Source organism: Dendropsophus ebraccatus, chromosome 9 (assembly GCF_027789765.1).
Source record: "Dendropsophus ebraccatus isolate aDenEbr1 chromosome 9, aDenEbr1.pat, whole genome shotgun sequence".
NCBI lineage: Eukaryota > Metazoa > Chordata > Amphibia > Anura > Hylidae > Dendropsophus > Dendropsophus ebraccatus.
In genome coordinates this window covers 52561406-52586334 of record NC_091462.1, presented here as the reverse complement: position 1 = coordinate 52586334, position 24929 = coordinate 52561406, and the positions used below count along the sequence as shown (strand labels likewise).

The window sequence follows — 24929 nt, the reverse complement described above, 5'->3', positions numbered from 1 at the left end:
TCTAGCCGGGGAGAAGGTGGCAGAGGGCAGCGTTGTCCACTCACCTCCCCGATTCCAGCGGCGGGTCCCGTATCAATTCAAGTCCGCTCAGCCAGTCAGTGATGGAGGCGGGATCCCGCCTCCGTCACTGACTGGTTGAGCGGACTTGAAACGTTGCATCTCAAGCCCGCGTCAGAAACCAGGAAGGGTCCGGGCAGCGGGGACCGGAGCGGCGCCATACGGGACCCGCCGCTGGAACCGGGGAGGTGAGTGGACATCGCTGCCCTTAGCCACCTCCTCCCCGACCAGATCGAAAAAAAGCCCCCCCGCCGGAGTACCCCTTTAAAGGCGAGCTCTAAGACAATATCTCTGATTTACACATGCTGTAAACTATACCAAGTTACCTAAAAAAAATCAAGCCAGACTGTGACCGAGCTTGCGGCAAAACTAGATAGATGTCAATAAAAATATGTCACTTGCCTGTGTCTTTATTCTCATTAACATTTTTTATTTGAGATGTGAATAGTGTAATGAAGACGTAGCTTATCACTACCTGGCCTGCCTTTTTGCCACTATTCACAGCCTGAATTAAGGTGTTTTAATATAAAAATAAAAACAGATAACATAGGTATGTTCTGATAGCTTTTATTGATATCTATCCAGTGGTGCCACCTTCTCAGTAGGCAGTCACAGAGTCACATATTCACTTTAAATAAGCCATATAGAATAAATATATACAACAGTCTGGTTTCAGTGGTGTAATACTTTGAATACTTTGTGTCTCATAGCTTACATTTTATCCATTTTATTTAAAATTTGGACAGCTGTTTATTGTACTGCACAATACACATTCTGGTATATTTATTTTTTATTTAAATATTAGTTTTCTATTTCTCTGTTGAATTCAAACAATGACAGTGAGATCCACCACTACGAAATGAACTATCTTTTCATTAGCTGTGTTCTTGGGAAGGTTCTGCTTCACTTTCTGTAAATAAAAGATAAAAAGGTTTGGAATGAACAAAACAGCAGCTTCATATTTCTTCATCAAATCTAATGTGCAAAAAAAAATAAAAAATTATATATATACATTTCTTTTTGAACATATACAAGGACTCATACAGACAACCAAACTACCGCTTCATACAAGTTTGGAGAAGGGATAACATTATGTTTTTTTCCGCAATATTGTGAACATTAGTTCCTTTTTTTTTTTTGGTGCATTTGTGCCACACCTGCTTTTATGCTAAACCACACCCATTTTATGGTAAGCCCCACCCACCTGTCAGATGACATGAAAAACACGCTTATTTTGTCTGATATGTTTTTAAAAAGCTGATGAACAATATATTTTCAACTAAAAGTATGGCACACACCCTTTTATTTATTCCCTCCAGCTTGACTAGTTATCTCCAGCTTACATCACTGGTGACAGCATGAATACTAAAAGACCAAATTGTAAGTAGTATTGTGGCCTCTGCTATAAAAAGAGGCAATGGGGCAAAGAAGACAACAGAGCAAACAGAATCTGAAACTAAAGGAAAGCATGAAAAAACTGAGAGATAGTAATATAACTTTATTTACCAATAAATTTACTGAAATTTTTACATCTTAAAGGAAATCAGCAGGTTTAGGATATAGTTCATAAATAGTTCCCGATGGTCGCTTACCTCCTTTAACCAACTCCAGTATCCTGATGTTTCTAAGTGTCACCGCTTTCGTGTAATTCAATCTTATACAAATATAAAAATAATGTGTTAGGAGCACTGGGGGCATTCCTTAGAGCACCATTGGACCTGCCTGCTGGCTCAGATGCTCACACCTCCTGACACATATTCCAGCCTGTCTACGTATCCATATGCATAAGTAGCCATAAGTATCCGACCGGCTACTTCTGCTCTGGCGGCGGGGGGAAAGAGGACTGCCTTCAGTGCTCTTAATGAGTTAATTTGCATATTTTTAGATTAAGTTACATGAACACAGCTGCACTTACAAGCCTCAGAATATCTGTGCCAGTAAGAGGAGGTAAGCGGCCACCGGGAACTATATATGCACAAACCTTCTGATGGTTTTCCTTTAATTATTTCATATGATTACCTTCCAGAGCTGAGTTTTCATTATTCTCACTTTGCTTGACACCATCTGCAGCATCATTATCTTCCAGAACAGCATTTTCACTATTATCACTTTGCTTGACATCATCTGCAGCATCATTACCTTCCGAAGCTGAGTTTTCAGTATTCTCACTTTCCTTGACATCATCTGCGGTATCATTACTTTCCACAACTGCGTTTTCACTATTCTCACTTTCCTTGACATCCTCTGCAGCATCATTACCTTCCAAAGCTGCGTTTTCACTATTCTCACTTTCCTTGACATCCTCTGCAGCATCATTACCTTCGGAAGCTGCGTTTTCACTATTCTCACTTTCCTTGACATCCTCTGCAGCATCATTACCTTCCGCAGCTGCGTTTTCACTATTCTCACTTTCCTTGACATCCTCTGCAGCATCATTACCTTCCGCAGCTGCGTTTTCACTATTCTCACTTTCCTTGACGTCCTCTGCAGCATCATTACTTTCCGAAGCTGCATTTTCACTATTCTCACTTTCCATGACATCATCTGGAGCATCATTTAAAAACAAAGTTTCTGAGAGAGAAAAAAAATGTAAGTCGCAATATAGACACTACCAACGCTTTTGTGTTTATATTATGTTTAGAATTTTAGGTTTAGGCTGTAGCTAATCCATCAGTCATTGGACTGGAAACAATTGTCCACTTTACCATTATTGGCTTTCTCCAGTTCAATATCCCCAAATATGAACTTGATTTTTTCCATCGCATGGTTTAAGTTTGAGGAACCATGAACAGCATTCTGCAGCACACTCTTTGCAAACATGCTTCTCAAGGAATCAGGAGCTGATGCCTGTGCTGCAGCCGGGTCTGTAGGGCCCATCAGAGACCGCCACTCCTGCACTGCGTTCTCTTTACTGAGAATCATCATTAAACAAGGACCTCTGAAAGTAAATGGTAAAAATATTTTTTTATTCTTTTACTCACAATATTTTACCAAAAAATTAAGGGAGTTACCACAAAGTACAATTAGTTTTGCTAAAAACAAGTGCTCATATGGGTCTGCACATGAAAAATTAAAAGAGTTATGGATTTTAAAGTGTGAGCGGGAGAAAAACAATTCAAAAATGAAAATGGGCCCAGTCATTAAAGCGTTACTCTCACTAGACATTTAATAAAAATTTATTGATCATAACAGGCCTCATGCCTGAGACCCACTGCGGTCCCATAATAAAGCCAGGGAGAAAGTGTACCAAAAAGAAGTCAGGTCCTTAGAGGACTATAGGGCCCACAAGCGATCCTTCCAATAGCATAGCGCAGGTATTCCAGCTGGGTGGTTAATAAGCCGTGTGTGGTCGGCTCCCAATAGATGTAACTCACCAAGCCAAGTCCTTACTAAAACGAATTTATTTAAAACAAGCGACGCGTTTCGGCACACTAATCTCTCAGTGCCTTTCTCAACCTTGAGAAAGCTTGAGAGATTAGTGTGCCGAAACGCGTCGCTTGTTTTAAATAAATTCGTTTTAGTAAGGACTTGGCTTGGTGAGTTACATCTATTGGGAGCCGACCACACACGGCTTATTAACCACCCAGCTGGAATACCTGCGCTATGCTATTGGAAGGATTGCTTGTGGGCCCTATAGTCCTCTAAGGACCTGACTTCTTTTTGGTGTATCGACTCTACACGCTGTGTAGATGATCCTCTGCTAAGCTGCGGTATTGACAATACGCTTTGATATAGTGTTGTGCCTACTATTGCACAACCTCCTAAGGTGAGCACATTGATGTTTTTGTGCATATTTGCTATCCAGTAACTCAGATATTGCACTAGGAAGCACCTTTTCCCCCCCCTTTTTTCTTCTTTTTTACTAGGGAGAAAGTGTGGCATTCTACTCCACTACCCGGCCGGAAAATCCGCTCAGGCAGAGTCCGCCGTCTGCCCAAAGAATTGGCATTCAATTCTTTGGGTGGACGGGGCAATCTGCCTAAGCATAGAATGGAGCCTCTGGGATCGGTGAAACTTCAAGCAGTAGCACACACGGAATCCAATGGAAGTTATCCGAGTGGATTCCGTAGTATGCACATATCCTTACTGTGAAGGGTTTCTAAAGCCAGACCTGCAGCAACCAATTAAAATGAGAGGATGCATTGCAGACCGTGTAAACACTGGATTATAGACTGATTACACCAGGGGTGTCAAACATTAGCCTGCAGGGTGATAATATTTGGCCACTAGAGAAAATAAACTAATCTACTAGAGCTGGCCCATACTGCTGGTATGCCAAACCCCATATATCTTAGGCAACCTCTATTTGGTTCTTGTTTTACCTCCCTATCTATTATTATTTGTCTGTCATGAGTAACAATTAGGTTATTTATGCATCCCTCTTTCAGATATGACTTGGAGTGGATCCTAGGGGCCTTGATCCACTTAGCAATGCATGATCAATCATATATTTTGGACCTGAATATCTAGGAATACTTATATGTGGTTGTTATATCTGATGAGAAGAAAAAAAAACGTCTTAAATGTACATGTTTCTTTCAATGAATATTAAGGTTGTCCCACAACTCTGTCCAAGTTTTGAATTTTTCAGACTAAACCCACCTGCACATATAGTTGATAAGTTGATCGAAAAATGGCTTTCCCTTGTGTTCTTTGTAAAATTCTTCAGCCATCTCTTGGCTCAAATTAGTTTCCTTAATTTGAGAGATAGAAAAGCCAGCAGTTTGGATCCTTTCCATGATTTCATCTGCAGAAATATATACAGTATACACACACATAACTTTACAAAATGAAACTACTAGCGGGTCATGTGGTGCTTTCATACAGCCATAGGCATAGATCTGACCAAGGCAACATCTGTAATGTTTAGTTTATTCCAGATTTTGTGCAGCTAATTTAGAGGAGGATGTGTCCCATCTGGTGGATAGAACAGTTTCAAATAGCAATAACCCTTTAGGTTGGCTTGATGAAAAACACCACACACTGAAGTGAAGTTTAAAAGTTTTGATTTGTGGCATTTTCAGGTCACTGTCCTTTTCTAATAAACATCATACAACGGGTATGGTATTTTATCTATAAGTTTCTCGCCACAGAAATGCTACATTTTTCCATGCCAAAAAAATCACTGTCAAGAAGCCCTAAAGCTTTTCATAACTAAAGATGAAAAAGCTTCGTCTGCTGCTTGTAACAAGTGTTACAGGAGTATTATTCCCTAACATTGGTCACTTTGTAGCAAACTTGCCTCCTTCTCCTTATATATCTGTTATTTCCTCCCATTGTTCACAGCTCATTGTCTAGGTTACAGACAACCACTCTGTTCTTAAAGCAGTGTGGTCTGGGTGGTGTATATATAGCCATAATGTAGGCGTATAGATATATAGTGTACAATATGTAAAAAAAATGTATAGTATAGCTATGTATATACCAGCCAGACCACTGCTTTTAGAGCAGAGTGGTGGTTGGTAACCTAGACAACAAGCTGTCAACAATGGAAGAAAAAGAGTGGCATATCAGGAGAAGGCAAGATTGCTAAATAAATGTATTTGTTAAAATATATACCTTGAAGAGCAGAGCCCTACAAGTATAACTATGTTAGTTGACATAGGAATACCCCTTTAAGAAAATATTCTCTTTTCACTGTGTGAGAAAATATTTTCATCCTGTTTCTTTGTTGTTGTGTTTTTTTAAGGAAATATAAGACATCTTTTGTTGAATTAGTTTTTTTTTTTTTTACAAAAGTACTTTGTTTTTAAATCGTGTAGTATATTTTGCTTATTAACAGTTATTATTTCTACATAAGCCATCTGTAATAGAATATATATAAAGTGTCGGTGTACAATACACCATGACACAGTTCTCAGAGTAGCTAGAGTGTAAGGGGGAGCTAGAAGATCCCGCAGCCACGCTGACAGGATGCTGCCAAGTATAGTCACTTTTTTCTATTTGCTCCCTCTGCTAACCAATATTGGGAAATATGAGGAATTTCATTTTAAAGGGGTATGCCCCCCCCCCTCACCACGCCCACCATTGGCTGTGTTGGGAGCTGCAAGGCTGCACAAGCCCTGTCCCACCCAGTTACATTTCTAGTATTACAAACATTACAATAATTTTCAATCTCGTACCTCTATGCTCTTCCAAAGCATCTGGTTTAATGGCTGCTAAGGTGTGCTCTACAGGGAAAAAGAAATTAATCTCATTTTCTGCCTCCGTTGGGTTTGAACTTCCATGCAGCTGGTTGATTGAAGTTTCTTTGGCAGCAAACCGAGCCCGCAAGCTAAGAGCAGATACATAAAAGAGAAAGCATAAGGCCAGTTTCCAGTGAGTATAATATAGTGTATTTTTGTGTCCGTGTTATGGCTGCAATTCCCAACCTGACCTAAGTAAACACACATGGCAGGCCTCATCCAAATAGATTCCATAAAAGTATCCCACCGGCTGCTAGTGGACAACACAAGAATCACCCACAACACCTAAAGGCCACGTTAGCATTATCATTTGCTCAGGTATTCCTTATCCCATCAGGATATTCAATATGTTGCAGGGAGCTGAATTAAATCCCGGATATACACCACGTATGTTGGTCTCACAAAGAAATAAAGAAAAAAAAGCAGCAAACAATTATAGAGCTCAAGGAGACCAATGGAGTGCGGTGAAAATACAGTTACGTTACATTACTTGGGGGGACAAACACACGTTATTGTTTAAACCCCTTTCCAAGATGGTGAACTCACCAATGGATTCAATTCACATACAGTACAGACCAAAAGTTTGGACACACCTTCTCATTCAAAGAGTTTTCTGTATTTTCATGTAGCAGCATGCTATTCCATGCGGTTTGCGTTTAGTTGGACCATCTAAATTTTTCAAACACCTCCAGGCTGTGTAAGGGCTATTTGACCAAGAAGGAGAAAGATAGGGGGCTACACCAGATGACCTGGCCTCCACAGTCACCAGACCTGAACCCAATCCAGATGTTTTGGGTGAGCTGGACAACAGAGTGAAGGCAAAAGAGCCAACAAGTGCTAAGCATATCTGGGAACTCCTTCAGGACTGTTGGAAGACCATTTCAGGTGACTACCTCTTGGAGCTCATGATGAGAATGCCAAGAGTATGCAAAGCAGTAATCAAAGCAAAAGGTGGCTACTTTGAAGAACCTAGAAGGCATACTGTATTTTCAGCTGTTTCACACTTTTTTGTTAAGTATATACAGTAATTCCACATGTGTAATTCATAGTTTTGATGCCTTTAGTGTGAATTTACAATTTTCATAGTCATGAAAATACAGAAAACTCTTTGAATGAGAAGGTGTGTCCAAACGTTTGGTCTGTACTGTATAGTATATTTATTATAAAGGACAGGCAACACGTTTCAGTGCCATACATTACCACCTTTCTGAAGTCATATTGCACAGATATATAACATATATTTACACTTTTGCACACGCAACAATTAACTTACACCCGGGAATGTGCTACATTCTCCATTTAGGGGTCGTTGCTTCACCCCCAGTGCACTGGATTTCCATGGCCTGACTGTGTTCCAAGTGTTGGAACGTCCCCCAAATTGAGATCGGAGTACATTTCCGGATGTAGGTTATTTGCTGTATATGCAAAATTGTATATAGAAAATATATATAATGTATATATATATATATATATATATATATATATATATACACACACACACATTCTCTCTATGTCATGTGAAATATTGCTTGAGAAAGGTGATAATGCATGCCACTGAAATGTGTTGCCTGTCGTTTGAAATAAATACACTATATGTGATTTGGATCCATTGGTGATTTTGCCATCTCGGAGGGGGTTTAAACAATAACATAGGTTTGTCCCCCTAAGTGACGTAAGTTAACTATATTTTCACCAAATTCTTTGAAATTTCTTTAGCGCTAGAATCGCTGTTTGCTTCTTTTTTCTGTTTTATTTAACTCGACCTAAGAGCGTTTAAAAACTGCAGCTGACTAAAAAAAACGCCAGCTAACAATGTCTCTCTGCTAAAGAGCACAGTGGGTGTTAAATGGAGTTCTTTTCCACCGTTTGGGAAAACGCCACGTGTAAAACCATTCTTAGGCCTTATTCACACGTTCCGTAATTTTTTCGGGTCCGGAAACCACCCGCTAAAAATTACGGGTTGGACATCCGTATTGCTTCCGTATTGCATCCGGAAGCACGGAAGTCTGATGATGCCTGCAATCACCACCGAGCACGGAAGCGTCCCCAGTTGCCATGGTGCAGGAGGACAGTTCTGTGCTCGGTCTTTACAGGCATCATCAGACCCCTCCTGCGATCACCATGGCAATCGGGGACGCTTCCGTGCTCGGCCGGGATTGGCATCATCAGACCCCCTCTGCGACATCAAACCCCCTCCTGCGGCGGCATCAGACCCCCTCCTGCGGCGGCATCAGACCCCCTCCTGCTGCGGCATCAGACCCCCTCCTGCGGCTGCATCAGACCCCCTCCTGCGGCGGCATCAGACCCCCTCCTGCGGCGGCATCAGACCCCCTCCTGCGGCGGCATCAGACCCACTCCTGCAGCGGCATCAGACCCCCTCGGCGGCATCAGACCCCCTCCTGCGGTAATGATGCGATCTCCTATGTGATCCTTCTGTGCCGTTCTGCCTTCAGTGCTCTTAATTGATTCATTGATACTTTCCTAACTACATTGTAAACACCCCAATTTATTGAGGTAATTGGTACTTGTACCTTTGTAGCCCAGCTGCCAATCATCATTACCAATTAGCACAATAAATTGGTGTTTACTATGTGGTTAGGAAAGTATCAATGAATCAATTAAGAGACTGTGAGCAGTGAATGAATGGCCTGTCAGCTAAATTCGGCACAATATAAAGTATGCAATGTTCCGAGCAGGCACCCTTCTGTATGGTCTTCACCTTGTGGAGTACTACAGATCCCAGCTCTCTGATATACCATCACCAATATATACCGATATACCACTGCCTCAATACATTCGTCTACTGATTCTGCTATAATCGGCACACGATAGGATTCTGCTACAATCGGCATACGGTGTTCAGCAACAGAAATCCGGAGAACTATAGATCCCAGCACTTCTATATACTGCTGTGCAAATAGGAGCATGAGTTATCCATATTTTTCTACGGAAATACGGATGCCAAACATGTTGCAATCCGCAAACAATCCGTAGACAACTGATGTCAATGAGAGCATCCGTGAAAAAATCTGGGTCCGCACCGGGTCCACACTAGGACATGTCCTTTTTTTTTTACGGATTGATTTTCATCCATTTCTGCTACTGATCGTGTGAATAGCCCAATAGACTTCAATGTGCACTAACTCGGATACGGAAATACGGATCCGTAAATTACGGAACGTGTGAATAAGGCCTAAGAGTATAGGATAATAAGTACTAAATCACATCTTTTACAAACCTATCTGGTGCTGTATTCACTGCTTCAGTAAGATCGGCAGGGCCTAACAAATCCCTCCAGTGGCTTACGGCATCATCCTTTACCAGTGCTAGAGCTAGAACAGGACCACTGACAGAAGAATAAGATAACACAGTTCAATAAAATATTTCTCACAAGCATAAGAAATTAATATATTTATGGCTTAAAAGGGTCAATCTCTACTTCACCTTGTCATTTGCTGCTTAAGTGCTGGAAAATAATCTTGTTCTACATGCTCTTTGTAGAACTCGTGAACTTGCTCCTCAGTTAACATTACCTCTTTCTGCATTGCTATAGAGAAACCAGCATCTCGAATACTTTGCAGAACCTCATCTGAAATATATTAGAAGGTTGTTATATACCTGTCATTCAGCGTCCCCCAAATGGAGATCGGAGAACATTAACATTTCCAGGTGTAAGTTATTTGTTGTGTATGGAAAAGTGTATATATATATATATATATATATATATATATATATATATATATATATATATATGTATGTGTGTTCTCTGTATGGCATGTGCAATACGGCTTCAATTGCAAATGATAAAGATTTTAAGAAGAGTTCAAAGTAGTTTGGGGTAAACAAAGTAAATATATATCTATATTACAGTCAAGTATATTAAAGACAATATACCATAATTTTACCTTTTCGGCCCTTCAACACATCAGGTCTGATCAAGGCTAAGGTCCTTTCTGGGATCCTTGAGGCTAATTCCTCTGCCAGCTGTTGCTGAGGTTTAAAACTTGGGAAGAAGAAAGCCAATTCCCTGCTAGCTTGTTCTCTGTCATTACTTCCATGGACTGCATTATACAGAACTTCAGTGCCATACTGAGCTCGCAAACTAGGAGGAAAAACATGATGCAGAGTATAACTTCACAATGTGCACTGAATAAGGTATTACCATACCTCATCATATACACAAAAAGAAAACAGCTTTTATAGTGAAGGTACTTTACCTTGCTTCCTGAATAATTGAGTGAATGTTCAGCAAATGATATGCCCAGTGGTACTGAGAAAATAATGTGCCACAGAGAGGGAAGAGAGCTCTAGCAGCTCAAATATCAAGATGAATGAGTAGCACAAGATTTGTACTCCGTAATACTTTGTAATGTCCTGACAACACACAATATTCAATCGAGTAGTGTCAGGGCCATATTAACAGCTGCTGCTGCCATAGGCACTAAACCTGAAGACGCCCCATCTTCACGCACCTATTGGCGATACCAGACCTGACCAATACCACCATACCCCCCACCCCCCTGGAAAAGACACCAGATTTACTGGCAAGTCTAAACGGGAGGAGGGAAAATAAAAAAATAAAAACAAAAAAATTATTTTTTTCTCTCCCCCTGCTCCCTGGTGCTGCCCCCCTGCAAAAGGATGCCCTAGGCTTGGGACCACGGGTGCCTAGTGGTAAATACGGCCCTGAGTAGTGTGACGAATACGCAAAAAAACATTCGAAAGCCCTCCCATCGCACTTGGCAGTTTTTTTAATCCAATCACCATGCAGGGAGGCTGTAAGGGACCCTGGGAGTACGCACGCAGCGCGAAATCGGCGTCTACCCTCATTGGCTGGCTGAACCACATGACTTTGAATATTTAATAATTGACTTCCGCCTCTCGACCGCAGATGCGCTTTTAACCTAGCCAGGGAGAGATATGTTTTAGTAGCGTTTTGGGTTAGGCAGGCTTACTACAGAACCCAAAAGTCCTTTTCAGGGCTAAGATCCAGTGCTAAGACATAGATGATAAAACAGCATCAGCAGCTTTAGCAGGTGTATTCATTCCAGTACCCTATGTGTACAAGTGACTTATAGTGTCACTGGTTTAGCCCACTAAGGGCACGTAAACGTTATACATATTGTGCCAGTTGCGCAATAAAAGGCAAGTGATACATATTGTGCCAGTTGCCCAGTAAAAGGCACGTAATACCTATTGTGCCGGTTGCCCAGTAAAAGGCAAGTGATAGTTAGTTCAGCCGTCAGCCATCTCTACCGTTCACTCCACACACATAAAAGTGTGGCTTGGCCAAAAATGAATATGTTGTAAATGAGGCATAGGCTTATCTCCCTGAGATCAAAAGGACTTGGCAGAAGGATAGATGAGATCCAACATTCTTGAACCTTCCTTCCCTCAACATCATCTGTTGGGCAGGGATCAGAAAGCTCCTATATACACATTATAGTCAGCTGGACCAACTGAAACAGGTGGGAAGTGTGGCTGCCACCTAATCTGACTGATAGCACAAGACAGACTCCATTATAAGTCTATGGAGCCTGGCCCCTGTAATCAGTCAGATCGGGCAGCCAGCTGGGAAGCAAAGTGTGTGCCAATTGCAGTGGGTCTCAAGACTGAGCCCCAATTTTTATATAAATGACAATGCACCTAGCGGTAAGTAAGCGTGCCAAGTTTACTTAGACACACTGGAGCATGGAATGGGCTCCTACTTTAACACCACTACCAGGAGTGCCGTGTGATACACTCACTTGGACTATTTTCAGAAATACGATTTTTCCAGTAGGTACATGGCCCCGTTCCCACTGAGCAAAGCTAGCGGAATTCCGCGACGGAATTGTCCGCCGCGGAATGCCGTTAGCCTCCCGCTCATAATGGGAGTCTATGGGAGGCGCGCGCTGCTGCTCTGTACGCGCTGAAGAATGAACATGTTCATTCTTCAGCGCGGACAGGGCAGGAGCGCGCGCCTCCCATAGAGTCCCATTATGAGCGGGAGGCTAACGGCATTCCGCGGCGGACAATTCCGTCGCGGAATTCCGCTACCTTTGCTCAGTGGGAACGGAGCCCATCTCTGTAAATGTTTTAAATAAATGTTAGCTCAATGTATGTGTCTTGACCATGTCAATATGTTATGCTAAACTTTAACAATGTTTTTGTAATTCCAAAATATAAATTGTAAACCACATTAATAATGATCTACAACAGAGGTCCTCAACTGACTCAACTGTCCAGACTCCGCCTGTAGCTCCCCCTTGCACAGTAACTATGAGCGCTCGTAACGAGCGCTCATAGTTACCGTGCAGCAGCAGCACTGACAGAAAGGGAGCTATTGGCTCCCTCCCTGTCAGTCACTCTTGTGGCTGCAGCGGTCACAAGAGGCCGCACTCTCCTTCTGCCGTTGACGCACAAGGGGGACTATGTTCCTGCTATGACGCATTGTTCCCGCAGAAAATGACCGTTTATCCAATCAATGGCTAAGGTGGGGCACCACTGTGGCCAGGGACGGACTGAGATTTTAAAGCAGCAATAGCATACCAACGCCACCAGCCCACGTACAGTATCAAGCCCTCCCAGACCTGCTCCACCCGTCTACGCACATGGGAGCTATATACTACTGGGGAGCGCACAGGGGGGCTATATACTACTGGGGGAGAGCACAGGGGGACTATATAACGGCTGGTGATAGAGAAAATGACAGTTTTCCCACTAATAAGCATCAATTCTGTATGTAAATAGTTCAACGATGTTTGTGAAACGTTAACAAAACAACAAGTTTACTAATGATGTTCAGCTCGGACCTTCACCTGACAAAAGACCCCGGTAAGTGGACCCTCACTTAAAGTTGTTGAGTACCCCTGATCTACAACATAGGAGAAAACTAGCTGACCAGTGGGAACTTGAATACTGGGACACAGGCCACTTCCAAACATTGTGAAGTGCTGAACTATGTTGGGAAGTGCCATAAAAAGTGAATAAAGTAGTGGGCGAGTATACACACTGCTGCTCTATTCACTTGGGGGACAAGAGGATTCTGTTTCATGATTAGTGGTCGGAATCCTACTGATCAGCTACTTATTACCAATCAAATAGATAAAGATAAAATCTTTAATATCTCATATTTTATTTCTTATCAACTCACCTTTCGGGTTTCTCCTTCTTGGCGACTTCCACATCAGTTGGACCGATGAATTCTCTCCAAGAAGGGATTACATCTTCATCTCCTGACTTAGATATAATGAGGACATGACATGGACCGCTGGACATGAACTGCACCAGCTCCTGGAACTTCTCCTAATCAAGTAGAAAGCCATAAAAAACATATTAAAACAATGAGTGCAACCAATCTAGGTTTCCATTATGTTTTTCTAGCTGTCTTTTGGTCCATAAAATGATTCGACCCCTAGAGTTCACACATGTAAATTTTACAGCAGTTTTTACAGTGGCGCAGACATATCAAATGTTTAGGTGAGTCGGGGGCTCCAATTGTTATAGTTAGTTAGGGGAAGCATGTTCCTTCTATGACGCATTGTTCCCGCAGAAAATGACCGTTCATCCAATCAATGGCTAAGGTGGGGCACCACTGTGGCCAGGGCGGGACTGAGATTTTAAAGCAGCAATAGCATACCAACGCCCACGTACAGTATCAAGCCCTCCCAGACCTGCTCCACCCGAACATCCCCTGCTGCTGCTCTTTTAAATATGTAAACCACACTTTCTACAAAAGAAGGAAAATAAATTTGGAACGATTATCTCATTGTTTGTTACTGTAATATTGTCAGGGGAGGTGATGGCTTCACTATAAATGCAGTGACTCTTAGAGGACATCTTCTCTGATCACAGGTGACCTTTGTGTGCACTGCAGCGGCTGCCTGATTTTTGGTTTAGAAAGCAATAGTATCAGGCAACCACTGCTGTACCCGCACACACCCCTCCCCTCTCTGACGCGGCTCTATTGATTTTATTCACGTAAAAAACCCAAAGCAATGTACCTGATTTTGTACTATAAGAAAAGATATAGATTAATATAAATAGCCTATACATAGCCTAATCTAAAAAAACTCATTTTTTTCAGTTAGGTTTGCACTACCCAAAATATATCTAACTTGTGATTCACACAAAAAAATATGGCCATATTTTGCCATGTCAATGACCATAAAATTATGTGTGTTAACAATGAACCACTGTACCATTCATTTCAGTAGAACTCCTATACAAAAAAATTACCAGTTTCTAGGCCATGCTATCATACATATCATGCACATCAAGAACTCAAGGCCAGAGACAACTCTGATGTGCAGGGAAACTGCACAGCTTGTTTTTGTTGCAGTTTAGCTATATGTAAATATGGATTGTTGTCTATTGTGTTCTATGAAGGCATTTGAAAGGCCCTGCCAACCTTCCAAGAGGAACTCTGTTTCCTGTCATTCCTTGATAGAGAGGGTCCACACCATGATTTGACCCTCAGATGTGCAACATGCAGGCAACATGATATAATTGTATGATTACGTTCGGGAATATGTTTGGGTCAGTGAAGTATATGGCACCCATACAACGGCAGCCAATTTTGACAGACTCTTGATCTAAACACGCATGGGATGGTTAAATCATGATGTGAACAAAGCCTTCGAACCATGTGCCATTGGAATTTTGCAGACTCGGAATTGTATATTGCAGACAATGTAACTGCTTGGTCCTCATCATATCAGAGCAGGTATAATCTGGTAGAGCTGGAACACGTGCATACGCATTAACCATACTTCTGACTTGCACTGACCTCTTTCGCTCTGTGTTTATAGAAGTCTCTGGCTTCAGACTCTGTCATGGTTCTTTCTTCATTGGCCAAGATTTCAAACCCAGCCTCCTGTATCTGAAAATTGCAAGGTCCAAAACAGTCATTTTGCTAACTTAACAAAGATGATTTGAAATGTTTAAAAAAGGGACTGTTTCCATAGTCAGTGAGCAGCAGGTGGTGAAGAACCCTAGACAACTACATACATGGACATCAAATACTTGTATTATACTACTGACAGACACATCAATGGAACATGTTATACAGTCCTTACCTTCATAATAATTTCATCTGCTTTCCCATGGGCAACAGCATCAGGTTTAATGATAGCTACTGTATACGATTTTCCTGATGGAACTACAACAGGGCAGGGAAAAGAGAAATTTTAATTGTATAGCCTATGCATATTTGGAATACCTTGCTAAAATAATAATAGGGTGTGGACATCCTAAGTCTGGTATCATCTTTGTGACATATAAAATATGTTTAAACTCCCATAAATCCCCTTTAAAGAGGACCCGTCATCTCCTGACATGTGATTTGTAGTAAATATATATATGTTCCCCCAAAAAAACAATATGGATCATATTTTCTTAGAACTCTGCTGTGTGCTTTTCCTTTATTATTTTACCTATGTATGAATACATTGACAACTGGGTGTTACTATTCCCTTTGTGAGAGGGGTGTGTCTCCACTTGGTCTTATTTTGTCAGTACTGACCTGGACACACCCCTAACTGGTAACGCCTAGTTGTCAATTTTTTCATAAATTTCTTGGAGGAATAACAGAGCAATACGACAATGCATTGTTTAAAAAAAGAGTTTTGCCATCATTGTTATATGGGAAATACAACCAGATATGTCAGTCTATGACAGGTGACAGGACTTCTGTACAGCTTGTTGTAGTAATTACTTACGGAGATAACCGATTTACTGTATTACCAGGGTTGTTATATTATGCAAACTCATCAGATATCAGAGTAATTCAAATAGGTTCTGTTTGAGGCCATGTTCCCACTATGTGATCATAGCTGGGAAAGCTGGCAATCTCGTAATATACAGAGCCGCTAATAATAATCATATTCAATAATAATATATCAAAAAATAAATAATCATTACAAAAAGAAAAATATTTATAACAAGAATTTTTTCTAAAAAGAGATTTTTGTCCTGGTTTTCATTAACTTGATGCTATATTGACCCAGGTTGGCGACCGGGTACAGGACTATTCACACACAGTGCGATTAGGCACCAAGACTTTTTTGATTTTGTATGAATAATAATCATGATCATTATTAGCAGCCGTCTATATTACGAGATGACCGCCTTTCCCAGCTATGATCCCAGAGTAGGAACATAGCCTGTAACTGTTTTCACATACCCAGTTCATCATCTTCAGTCTGAGTAGGGGGAGGAGATGTCTCTTCTTCTTCCTCCAGAAGTGCCTCATCTTTTATCTGGCAGGATATCAATATAGTAAGGAACGAACATTATTTTTAGGTTCGGTTTTCTTTAACTGTGGTTGAGTCAGACTTCCAGTGTACACAGCATGCTTGAAAAAATTGAATTTTCAGCATTTATGGCTATTTTACTTGAAGTGGTTTTCCGGGGGGGGGGGGGGGGGTTATAAAAAAGATGTAAAATTAAAAATAAGCTAAACTCACCTACCTCAGCCCCCTCCCACAGCTGTGACTCTAACACTCCCCATCTGCTGGTCACTGATTCTTCCTGGTTTCTGTAATGTGCCAACCCCACAGGATCTGCCCTGCTTAAGTAATTAGTAGCTGCAATAGTGTCCCGCCTCCGTCAGTGATTGGCTGAGCAGGGCAGATCTTGTGAGGTCAGCACATCAAAAGAATCAAGTGGTGGCCAGCAGAGAACCGAAAGTGTTGGCATTACAGCTGCGGGTACACAGGTAGGTAAGTATTGCTTGTTTATTTCTTTTTACACCAACTCCAGCCTTATAAAAACATTTTTCCTCCAAACAGCCTCTTTAGGAAACATGAAATATCAAAAGTCTATTTGATAAGGTGACAGTTCATTCTAGTAACAGGGATTCTGTTATGTCATGTCATCATCTGAAACCAAAAGAAATCTTACCACATTACGGTCCAGGCCGTGATTTATAACTTTCTTCTCTGCTTCAAGCTGTTCAAGGATGGTTTTCTGCAGCAAGGGGGCATTGGCACCTCTGACCACTGCAACCAGGTCCCCTCCCTTCGAAGATACAATACAAATTCATTTATACAATACAGATTATAAGTAAGAAAAGAGGCAAGTGAAAAAGCATAACAAATAGTAATTCACATCCTTACAACAACAACAACATGAGCATTAACTGAAAAAATATTGTAAAAGTGATACAATTCCAACAATCAAAGAAATTAACTATAGTACACAGTTCAATTTTGAAAGAATGAAGTATCCCTGAAGAGGAAAGGACTATTATTTCCCAGAATAAGATTTTAAATTAAGGCTTTCATACATATTATATAGATGGGAGGGGGAGGATTGTTAGGTCCTTTGTGGATGAATTCTTTTTGTGTAAATTTAAAAAATCATAATAAATAAATAATGTTAAAAAAGGAAAAAGCACAATAAATATATGTACCTAATGCATGTTATTGTCTTTGCACATATACTGCAATTTTATTAAGAGACATATAATGGTTCTTTTATTCCCTTACTCGTGGTAAGGGACCATTCATCGGGTTAAAAGCAATGATGCTCTATAGCAGTGCTCCTCAATTCCAGTCCTCAGGCCTCACCAACAGGTCATGTTTTGAGGATTTCCTTAGTATTTAACAGGTGATATAATTATAGCCAGTGCATCCGGTATTATCACAGGTGTTCTTTGTATGGGATATCCTCAAAACATGACCTGTTGGTGAGGCCTGAGGACTGGAATTGAGAAGCACTGGTCTATAGGATGGTCACATAAGTGCTGTGCAAGAGGACCAGCTCCCAGGAAAGATTCATTGTACTATCAGCTCATATAAAGGCTTCTTGGCTACTAGAGCCTAATAATGCATGAATAATTATGAAAAATTATTTTTTAAATTGCTGCACAAAAGATGTGATCAGACGATGAACGGACCATGTAAAAGGACCTGTTAGCTCTTTTTACACCACACTAGTGCTGTCTGTTTGCTGTAAGCCTTGGAAAATTTCCTGTATAGACCCCAATGCCTGATGAAGGCCAGAAAAGTTCATTTTGGCTTCCATTCAGGTGGCTTCCATGAGGGTTTGTTATTTCCTGCAGGATAGAATAGCACATACATCTGTGCTTTGCCATAGAGCAAGACCCACAAGGTATATGGTTTCTGTAGCATGGGAGTCTATGTATAATGGATGCTACAAAGAGTTCTCTGACATATATCTCTGCCAGATCTCATAAAAACGTAATGTGAGAAGAACCTAAGTAATATAAAATTAAGTGAGAAAGGTTTCATGTGGCAAGCAGAAATCACACAGAACTATAAGAAATCAAAACTATCAAGAAAGTCAGAACTAACCGCAAAGAAGAGGAAGGTAGGTTCACATTTGCCTCTGTATTTCTCAAGGGCGTCAATGCTATCAGCTTCAGCCTAGTCAGCAGAACAAAAAATAATTAAAGAAATGTCAATTCTATAACATAGACAAAATAGATTAGAAGTATATTTTCCATAACCTGAGAACAGGACTAGCTGCAAACCAGGTACAGCCACTACTAAATGTACAGAGCTGTGCCTGGCAAGCAGAGAAAAGGCTGCCCTGCTTCTAGAAGCATTGTAGCTAGAGATGAGCGAACCTGGAGCATGCTCGAATCGATCCGAACCCGAACTTTCAGCATTTGATTAGCGGTGGCTGCTGAAGTTGGATAAAGCCCTAAGGCTATGTGGAAAACATGGATATAATCATTGGCTATATCCATGTTTTCCAGACAACCTTAGAGCTTTATCCAAGTTCAGCAGCCACTGCTAATCAAATACCGAACGTTCGGGTTCGGATCGACTCGAACTCGAACCCGGTTCGCTCATCTCTAATTGTAGCATATTCAGTCAATGGCTGAGTCAGATGAAATATTATTGGTCTATTCTAAAGATGGCCATACTTTGGGACTTTGCTCGACTATATTGTAACTGATTACTTGTTGATGAGATTGCTTCCACCAGCAGTATGGCAGACTGACAGATTACAGTGAGCTTGCACAAAGTAGCAAATGGTCCATGCCATACACTTCTACTATATCAGAGCATGATGAGAAAATCCAACATGGGGTTTGACATTTTTGTTACCACCATGAACATTAGCATGTAATTTACTCCATGTCATCTACATGGGCATGAAATGGGCATTTTGGACTTTTGTGTCTGGAGTCTAACTATTTTCTGTGCTGTGATCTGTAGATGATATTGGTGCCAGTTTGGGGGAGATGGCCCATTGTGTTTACTGTTTATTCTATCTTATCTAATATGTGATATGATCAAAAGTTAGAAATGATGGCATTTGGAATTATGCATGCATTTTCCTGCTATATCTAGAAATCAGATGGGGTGTCAGCTCTAAGACCCCATCTAATCAAAACTCTTGCAAGTCTGCATGACATGCTGAAAGTTCCTGTGTCAGTTGACGGGAGTGGCTGCGGGACCCCTGCCGAGCTCCGGGATCTCTAGGGTGTCCATGTCATGACCCGGCTAATGGACTGGCCGCTCAGCCAAGTAGCCAGTCACTGATTGTTCATCACCTGGGACAGGCATTTTCCCCTGAGTTGTGATGTTATCACAACTCGGGGGAAAATGACTTCCGGCAGGGGTCCCTCAGCAGCTCTCACAGCACCCCGCGGGCACAAGGAGAGGTAAGTGTCTACTTGCAATCAATTTCGCCCCTCCCCCTGCAGGCTGCAGGATTTTTGAAATCGCCGGACCTCTCCTTTAAGGTTCCCAAAAAATGTTTTAAATGATAATTCATACCACAGCAAACTGCAGGAGGTCATCCCCTAGTTCATTTTTGATTTTTCGGAACAGACTCACAGTCGTTTTGCATGGACCACACCAAGCCTGATAAATATCCACCACTAAGAATAAAAGCAGACAGGTAACAGCAATTTAACACATTAAGAAGCCATGTTCAGGCTCTTTGCATTGGCTATTTTGTTATGATATGCTGCCGGGGTCTACAACAATCCACTGAATTAATAAAGAAAAAGTGCAGTAAGATATAATGATGGTAACGTTATAAAAGAATCAACTGTATTCACCTGGCCTGCTCCGACGCCGACGCTCACTGGCATCCTGCACATTCACAAGGAACAACTCCGGAGTAATTGAAATGGCTCTTGCATATTGAAAATTTATAAAAATACACAGCAATGTACGCTCATTGTTTTCAATTGAAATATGTGTGGCAGCTTACACTTTAAATTGCGGTGTGTATTCCTACTGAAAACAATGGCTGGGCATTGCACCCAAGCTGAATAACTCTGTGAACATACAGTAGCCTTATGCTGAATACAGCACATACAGTCATGGCCAAAAGTTTTGAGAATTATACAAATATTAATTTTTACAAAGTCTACTGCTTCAGTTTTTAAAATGGCAATTTGCATATACTCTAGAATGTTATAAAGAGTGATCAGCTTAACAGCAATTACTTGCAAAGTCAATATTTGCCTAGAAAATGAACTTTATCCCCCAAAACACATTTCAACACCATTGCAGCCCTGCCTTAAAAGGACCAGCTAACATTGTTTCAGTGATTGCTCCATTAACACAGGTGTGGGTGTTGATGAGGACAGGGCTGGAGATCAATCTGTCATGATTAAGTAAGAATGACACCACTGGACACTTTAAAAAGAGGCTGGTGCTTGGCATCATTGTTTCTCTTCTGTTAATCATGGTTATCTCTAAAGAAACACGTGCAGTCATCATTGCACTGCACAAAAATGGCCAAACAGGAAAAAGTATCGCAGCTAGAAAGATTGCACCTCAGTCAACAATCTATCGCATCATCAAGAACTTCAAGGAGAGAGATTCCATTGTTGTCAAAAAGGCTCCAGGGCGCCCAAGAAAGACCAGCAAACACCAGGACCGTCTTTAAAAAGTGTTTCAGCTGTGGGATCGGGCTACCAGCAGTGTAGAGCTTGCTCAGGAATGGCAGCAGGCAGGTGTGAGTGCATCTGCACGCACTGTGAGGCGAAGACTCTTGGAGCAAGGCCTGGTATCAAGGAAGGCAGCAAAGAAGCCACTTCTCTCCAGAAAAAACATCAGGGACAGACTGATATTCTGCAACAGGTACAGGGAGTGGACTGCTGAGGACTGGGGTAAAGTCATTTTCTCTGATGAATCCCCTTTCCGATTGTTTGGGACATCTGTAAAACAGCTTATTCGGAGAAGACAATGTGAGGGCTACCACCAGTCTTGTCTCATGCCAACTGTAAAGCATCCTGAAACCATTTATGTGTGGAGTTGCTTCTCAGCCAAGGGAATCGGCGCTCTCACAGTCTCTGCCTGAAAACACAGCCATGAATAAAGAATGGTACCAGAATGTCCTCCAAGAGCAACTTCTCCCAACTGTCCAAGAGCAGTTTGGCGATCAACAATGCCTTTTCCAGCATGATGGAGCACCTTGCCATAAAGCAAAGGTGATAACTAAATGGCTCAGGGAACAAAACATAGAGATTTTGGGTCCATGGCCTGGAAACTCCCCAGATCTTAATTGCATTGAGAACTTGTGGTCGATCATCAAGAGACGAGTGGACAAACAAAAACCAACAAATTCTGACAAAATGCAAGCATTGATTGTGCAAAAATGGACTGCTATCAGTCAGGATTTGGTCCAGAAGTTGATTGAGAGCATGCCAGGGAGAATTACAGAGGTCCTGAAGAAGAAGGGTCAACACTGCAAATATTATTGCTGCATTCACTCATTCTAACTGTCAATATAAGCTTTTGTTACTCATAATATGATTGCAATTATATTACTGTATGTGATAAAAACATCTGACAAACACACATAAAAACCAGAGGGCAGCAGATCATGTGAAAATATAATATTTGTGTCATTCTCAAAACTTTTGTCCATGACTGTACAGCTTGTTTAGCTATATAGTAAATACCATGATGATATATGCAGCAAGCAGTTTTGTTTTTTTTTAACGTGTCTTAACTCTGTATTACCTATGAGTCCTTTGGATGACAGAACCTCCTCCCATTGTTCCTGATTATTTATGGCGACCTGAAAGGTGCAAAAAGAATGGATGATATTAGCAAAATAGTCACATTCACAGCTATTACTCCCTAGTGCAAAACACTTCTGAAAATGCAAGTTGAGACCTTAAACCTTCTCTTTATTAGGCCTTTCTCCATAGTTTACATGGATGGCATATTAGAAGCATCAGGAATGTCTCACTTTCAGCCAGAGTGCTGCATTGCATCTCCTTTTAGGCCATGTTCACACAACGTATGTTTTACATAAATCACGGCCATTGCTGCAATTTGCAACAACGGCTGTGATTTATGCAAAACATACGTTGCATTTCAATGAATGGAATTCTGATTTTATCATTATTCAATAGGCCCCTGTGTACCCCAACATGATCACGATGAGCGCTCTGCACTGATAGATGATTTTTGCACTTGCTCTCCATTCTGACTATTAGAGGAGGTCACCAAATGAGAAGCTGTCCTCTATAGCATCCAGATAACAAGTTAGAGACCTATTGCGCACAGCAATTACCAGCTGCACAGGTCTGTTGCGACTTGTGTGATGGGGAAAGTGATCAGTCTCTGAAAAATTAAACGTTCATTAATAGGTTGATGGCTTCATTTTGGGTTGCTAAAAAAATCATGGTCCATTGGATGCAAGTATAATAGAGGATGTGTGCTGGCGAACGACAGATGCAAAGGGAATATCAATTCAGCAATTGTTAATGAGGCCCTCCCTGCTCAGTAGTCGAGCCCTGTAAGAGACTCTTCAAAGGAGTGCTATGAGATTATGAGCTATAGCCCTTGTTTACTGTGAACGCTGGGTCATGTAATAGCACTGTAGTCCCCGATGGGACAAGTCTCACTGCAGATCTCCAGGCAAAGATTTGTGAAGGAATCACTAATACACAGCATGGTACTGTAATAGGGGCCATCACTGTGCCAAGTGAGGTCATGTAATTTCTTCCCCCTCTAGATTGTGAGTGGTATCAATGAAAATTGGGCATGTGTAGGAACCACAGCAGCTATAAAGTGAGTGTCAAGTCGCCAAGACTCAATTCACTGCTGATTCAATAACTGCAGAGACCAAATCTCATCTGATGTTAAGATCAGCACAAAATCTGTGCTCTGCTGGGAGCTTCATGGCATGGGTTTCTATGGCTGAGCGGCTGCATGCAAGCCTTACATCACCAAAGCACAATAATAAGAGGTAGATAAGGTGGTGTAAACTTGTTGTGATCTGCGGCGTGACAAATCACACTCTGGCATCTGATGGACGAGTCTTGGTTTGGGGACTGGACCAGCTGTAAAGTTTGTTGGAGGAGGGATAATGCTGTGGGGTTATGCTTAAGTGTCACTGTCGTATTTAATTATTTTTTTGCAGAAATCAATAGTCCAGGCGATTTTAAGAAACTTTGTAATTGGGTTTATTAGGCAAATATGCCATTATCTGCATTCTCAAAAGACTTTCCCCAGGTCCTCCCCCCTCTCCTCTCTCTCATTCACTGCTCATTATCAGGAAATCTCGTCTTGTTGCATCAGACATGCCCCTGTCTGTTCTATGGAGCGGGGAGGGGGAGGAGGAAGGAGGGAGATTAGTCGGCAGCAGGGAGCAGAGAACAAAGGATTATACAGTGGGAGCTGTGTGAAAGCTGTATTCAGAGGTTAGAGAGGTCAGTGCTGACTGTCAGAGGAGAGAGCCAGTGATGTACCTGTAAATTAACTCTTTGTTGTTCTGTTTTAGTGCCTCATCTCCCTCCACCCCTCCCCTCTCCATAGAGAACAATGAAGACAGGGGGTGAGAGCTTCAAACTGCTTTTTCATGATAAAAATGCATTTATCGCCTAATAAACCCGATTACAAAGTTTCTTAAAATCGCCTGGACTATTGATTTCTGCAAAAAAATTAAACGACAGTGACACTTTAAGGGTTTGGCCGTAGATCCATTGAATGGAAATCTTAATTCCTCAACTTAAGACATCTTCCAGCTGTGGGAACGGTTTGGGTTTTCAGCACAACTGCTCCTCAATGCACAATGCAAGCTCCATCAAAACATGGCTTTTGTGTCCCTCCAGCTGTTGTAAAACTACAATTCCCATCATGCCTGGCCAACCAAAGCTAAAGCTTTGGCTGTGCAGGCATGATGGGAATTGTAGTTCTGCGACAGCTGGAGGGCCGAAGGTTCCCTATCCTTGCTATAGAGTTAGAATGGAATGTCCTATAGGCGTCTCAATGCTTTTATCCCCAGTCCTGATGACACACGCTGCTATAGGACACAATGTTCATATAAACAAGTAGCAAAACTGAATAAAATATCGCTCAGTATGAACTGGAAGCGAGTTTTAAGCTGACGCCATGACCCCCACAGCCATTCAGTGCGTCTCTCACCTGCAGAATGATTTCCTTCTTCTTCCCGGCCATGTCTGCCACAAGAGCTGTCACCTCCACTAAGTTAGCGTCTCCTAGGAGAAACAACGCTGTTTCTGGGTCTCCATGACGATACGAGCAGGGGGGCGTGTCAACCAGCCTATTTTGGGGATGGACGGGGCACCTCAGCCAATGGTGAAGAAGCAGAGGCAGGGCCTGACGGTGCCGGTCTCTTTTCGCGCGCATGCGTGGTGGTTGTGTGCAGCGCGGCGCTGCGTTCGTTGTGGTAGTGGCGCTCTCTCCCGGTGAGGTAACCGGCAGCCATGGATAGAGATGGACGCCTGGAAGCTGT

General features: G+C 41.8%; 2 protein-coding genes across 4 annotated transcripts in view; one reads left to right on the top strand and one right to left on the bottom strand.

Annotated features, from left to right (window-relative positions):
• Positions 1–418: 418 nt before the first annotated feature.
• NME9 (NME/NM23 family member 9) lies at positions 419–24891 on the bottom strand. Its single transcript, XM_069983282.1, has 17 exons — positions 24599–24891; positions 22184–22241; positions 19979–20082; positions 18542–18613; positions 17127–17243; positions 16408–16483; positions 15302–15384; positions 15013–15105; positions 13378–13529; positions 10148–10344; positions 9687–9831; positions 9481–9588; positions 6180–6331; positions 4660–4804; positions 2763–2995; positions 2077–2628; positions 419–967 (listed from the first exon to the last, which is right to left on the bottom strand). Exons 1-17 carry the CDS (start codon positions 24821–24823, stop codon positions 933–935), a joined length of 2547 nt encoding a protein of 848 aa, XP_069839383.1. The 5' UTR covers positions 24824–24891; the 3' UTR covers positions 419–932.
• The window catches only part of LOC138800971 (uncharacterized), a 52511-nt gene continuing 52361 nt past the window's right edge, over positions 24780–24929 (top strand). For all 3 annotated transcript variants that reach the window (XM_069983283.1, XM_069983286.1, XM_069983284.1), the window contains exon 1: positions 24780–24929. In XM_069983283.1, the coding sequence (XP_069839384.1) occupies positions 24901–24929 (29 nt within the window). In that variant the 5' untranslated portion in view covers positions 24780–24900.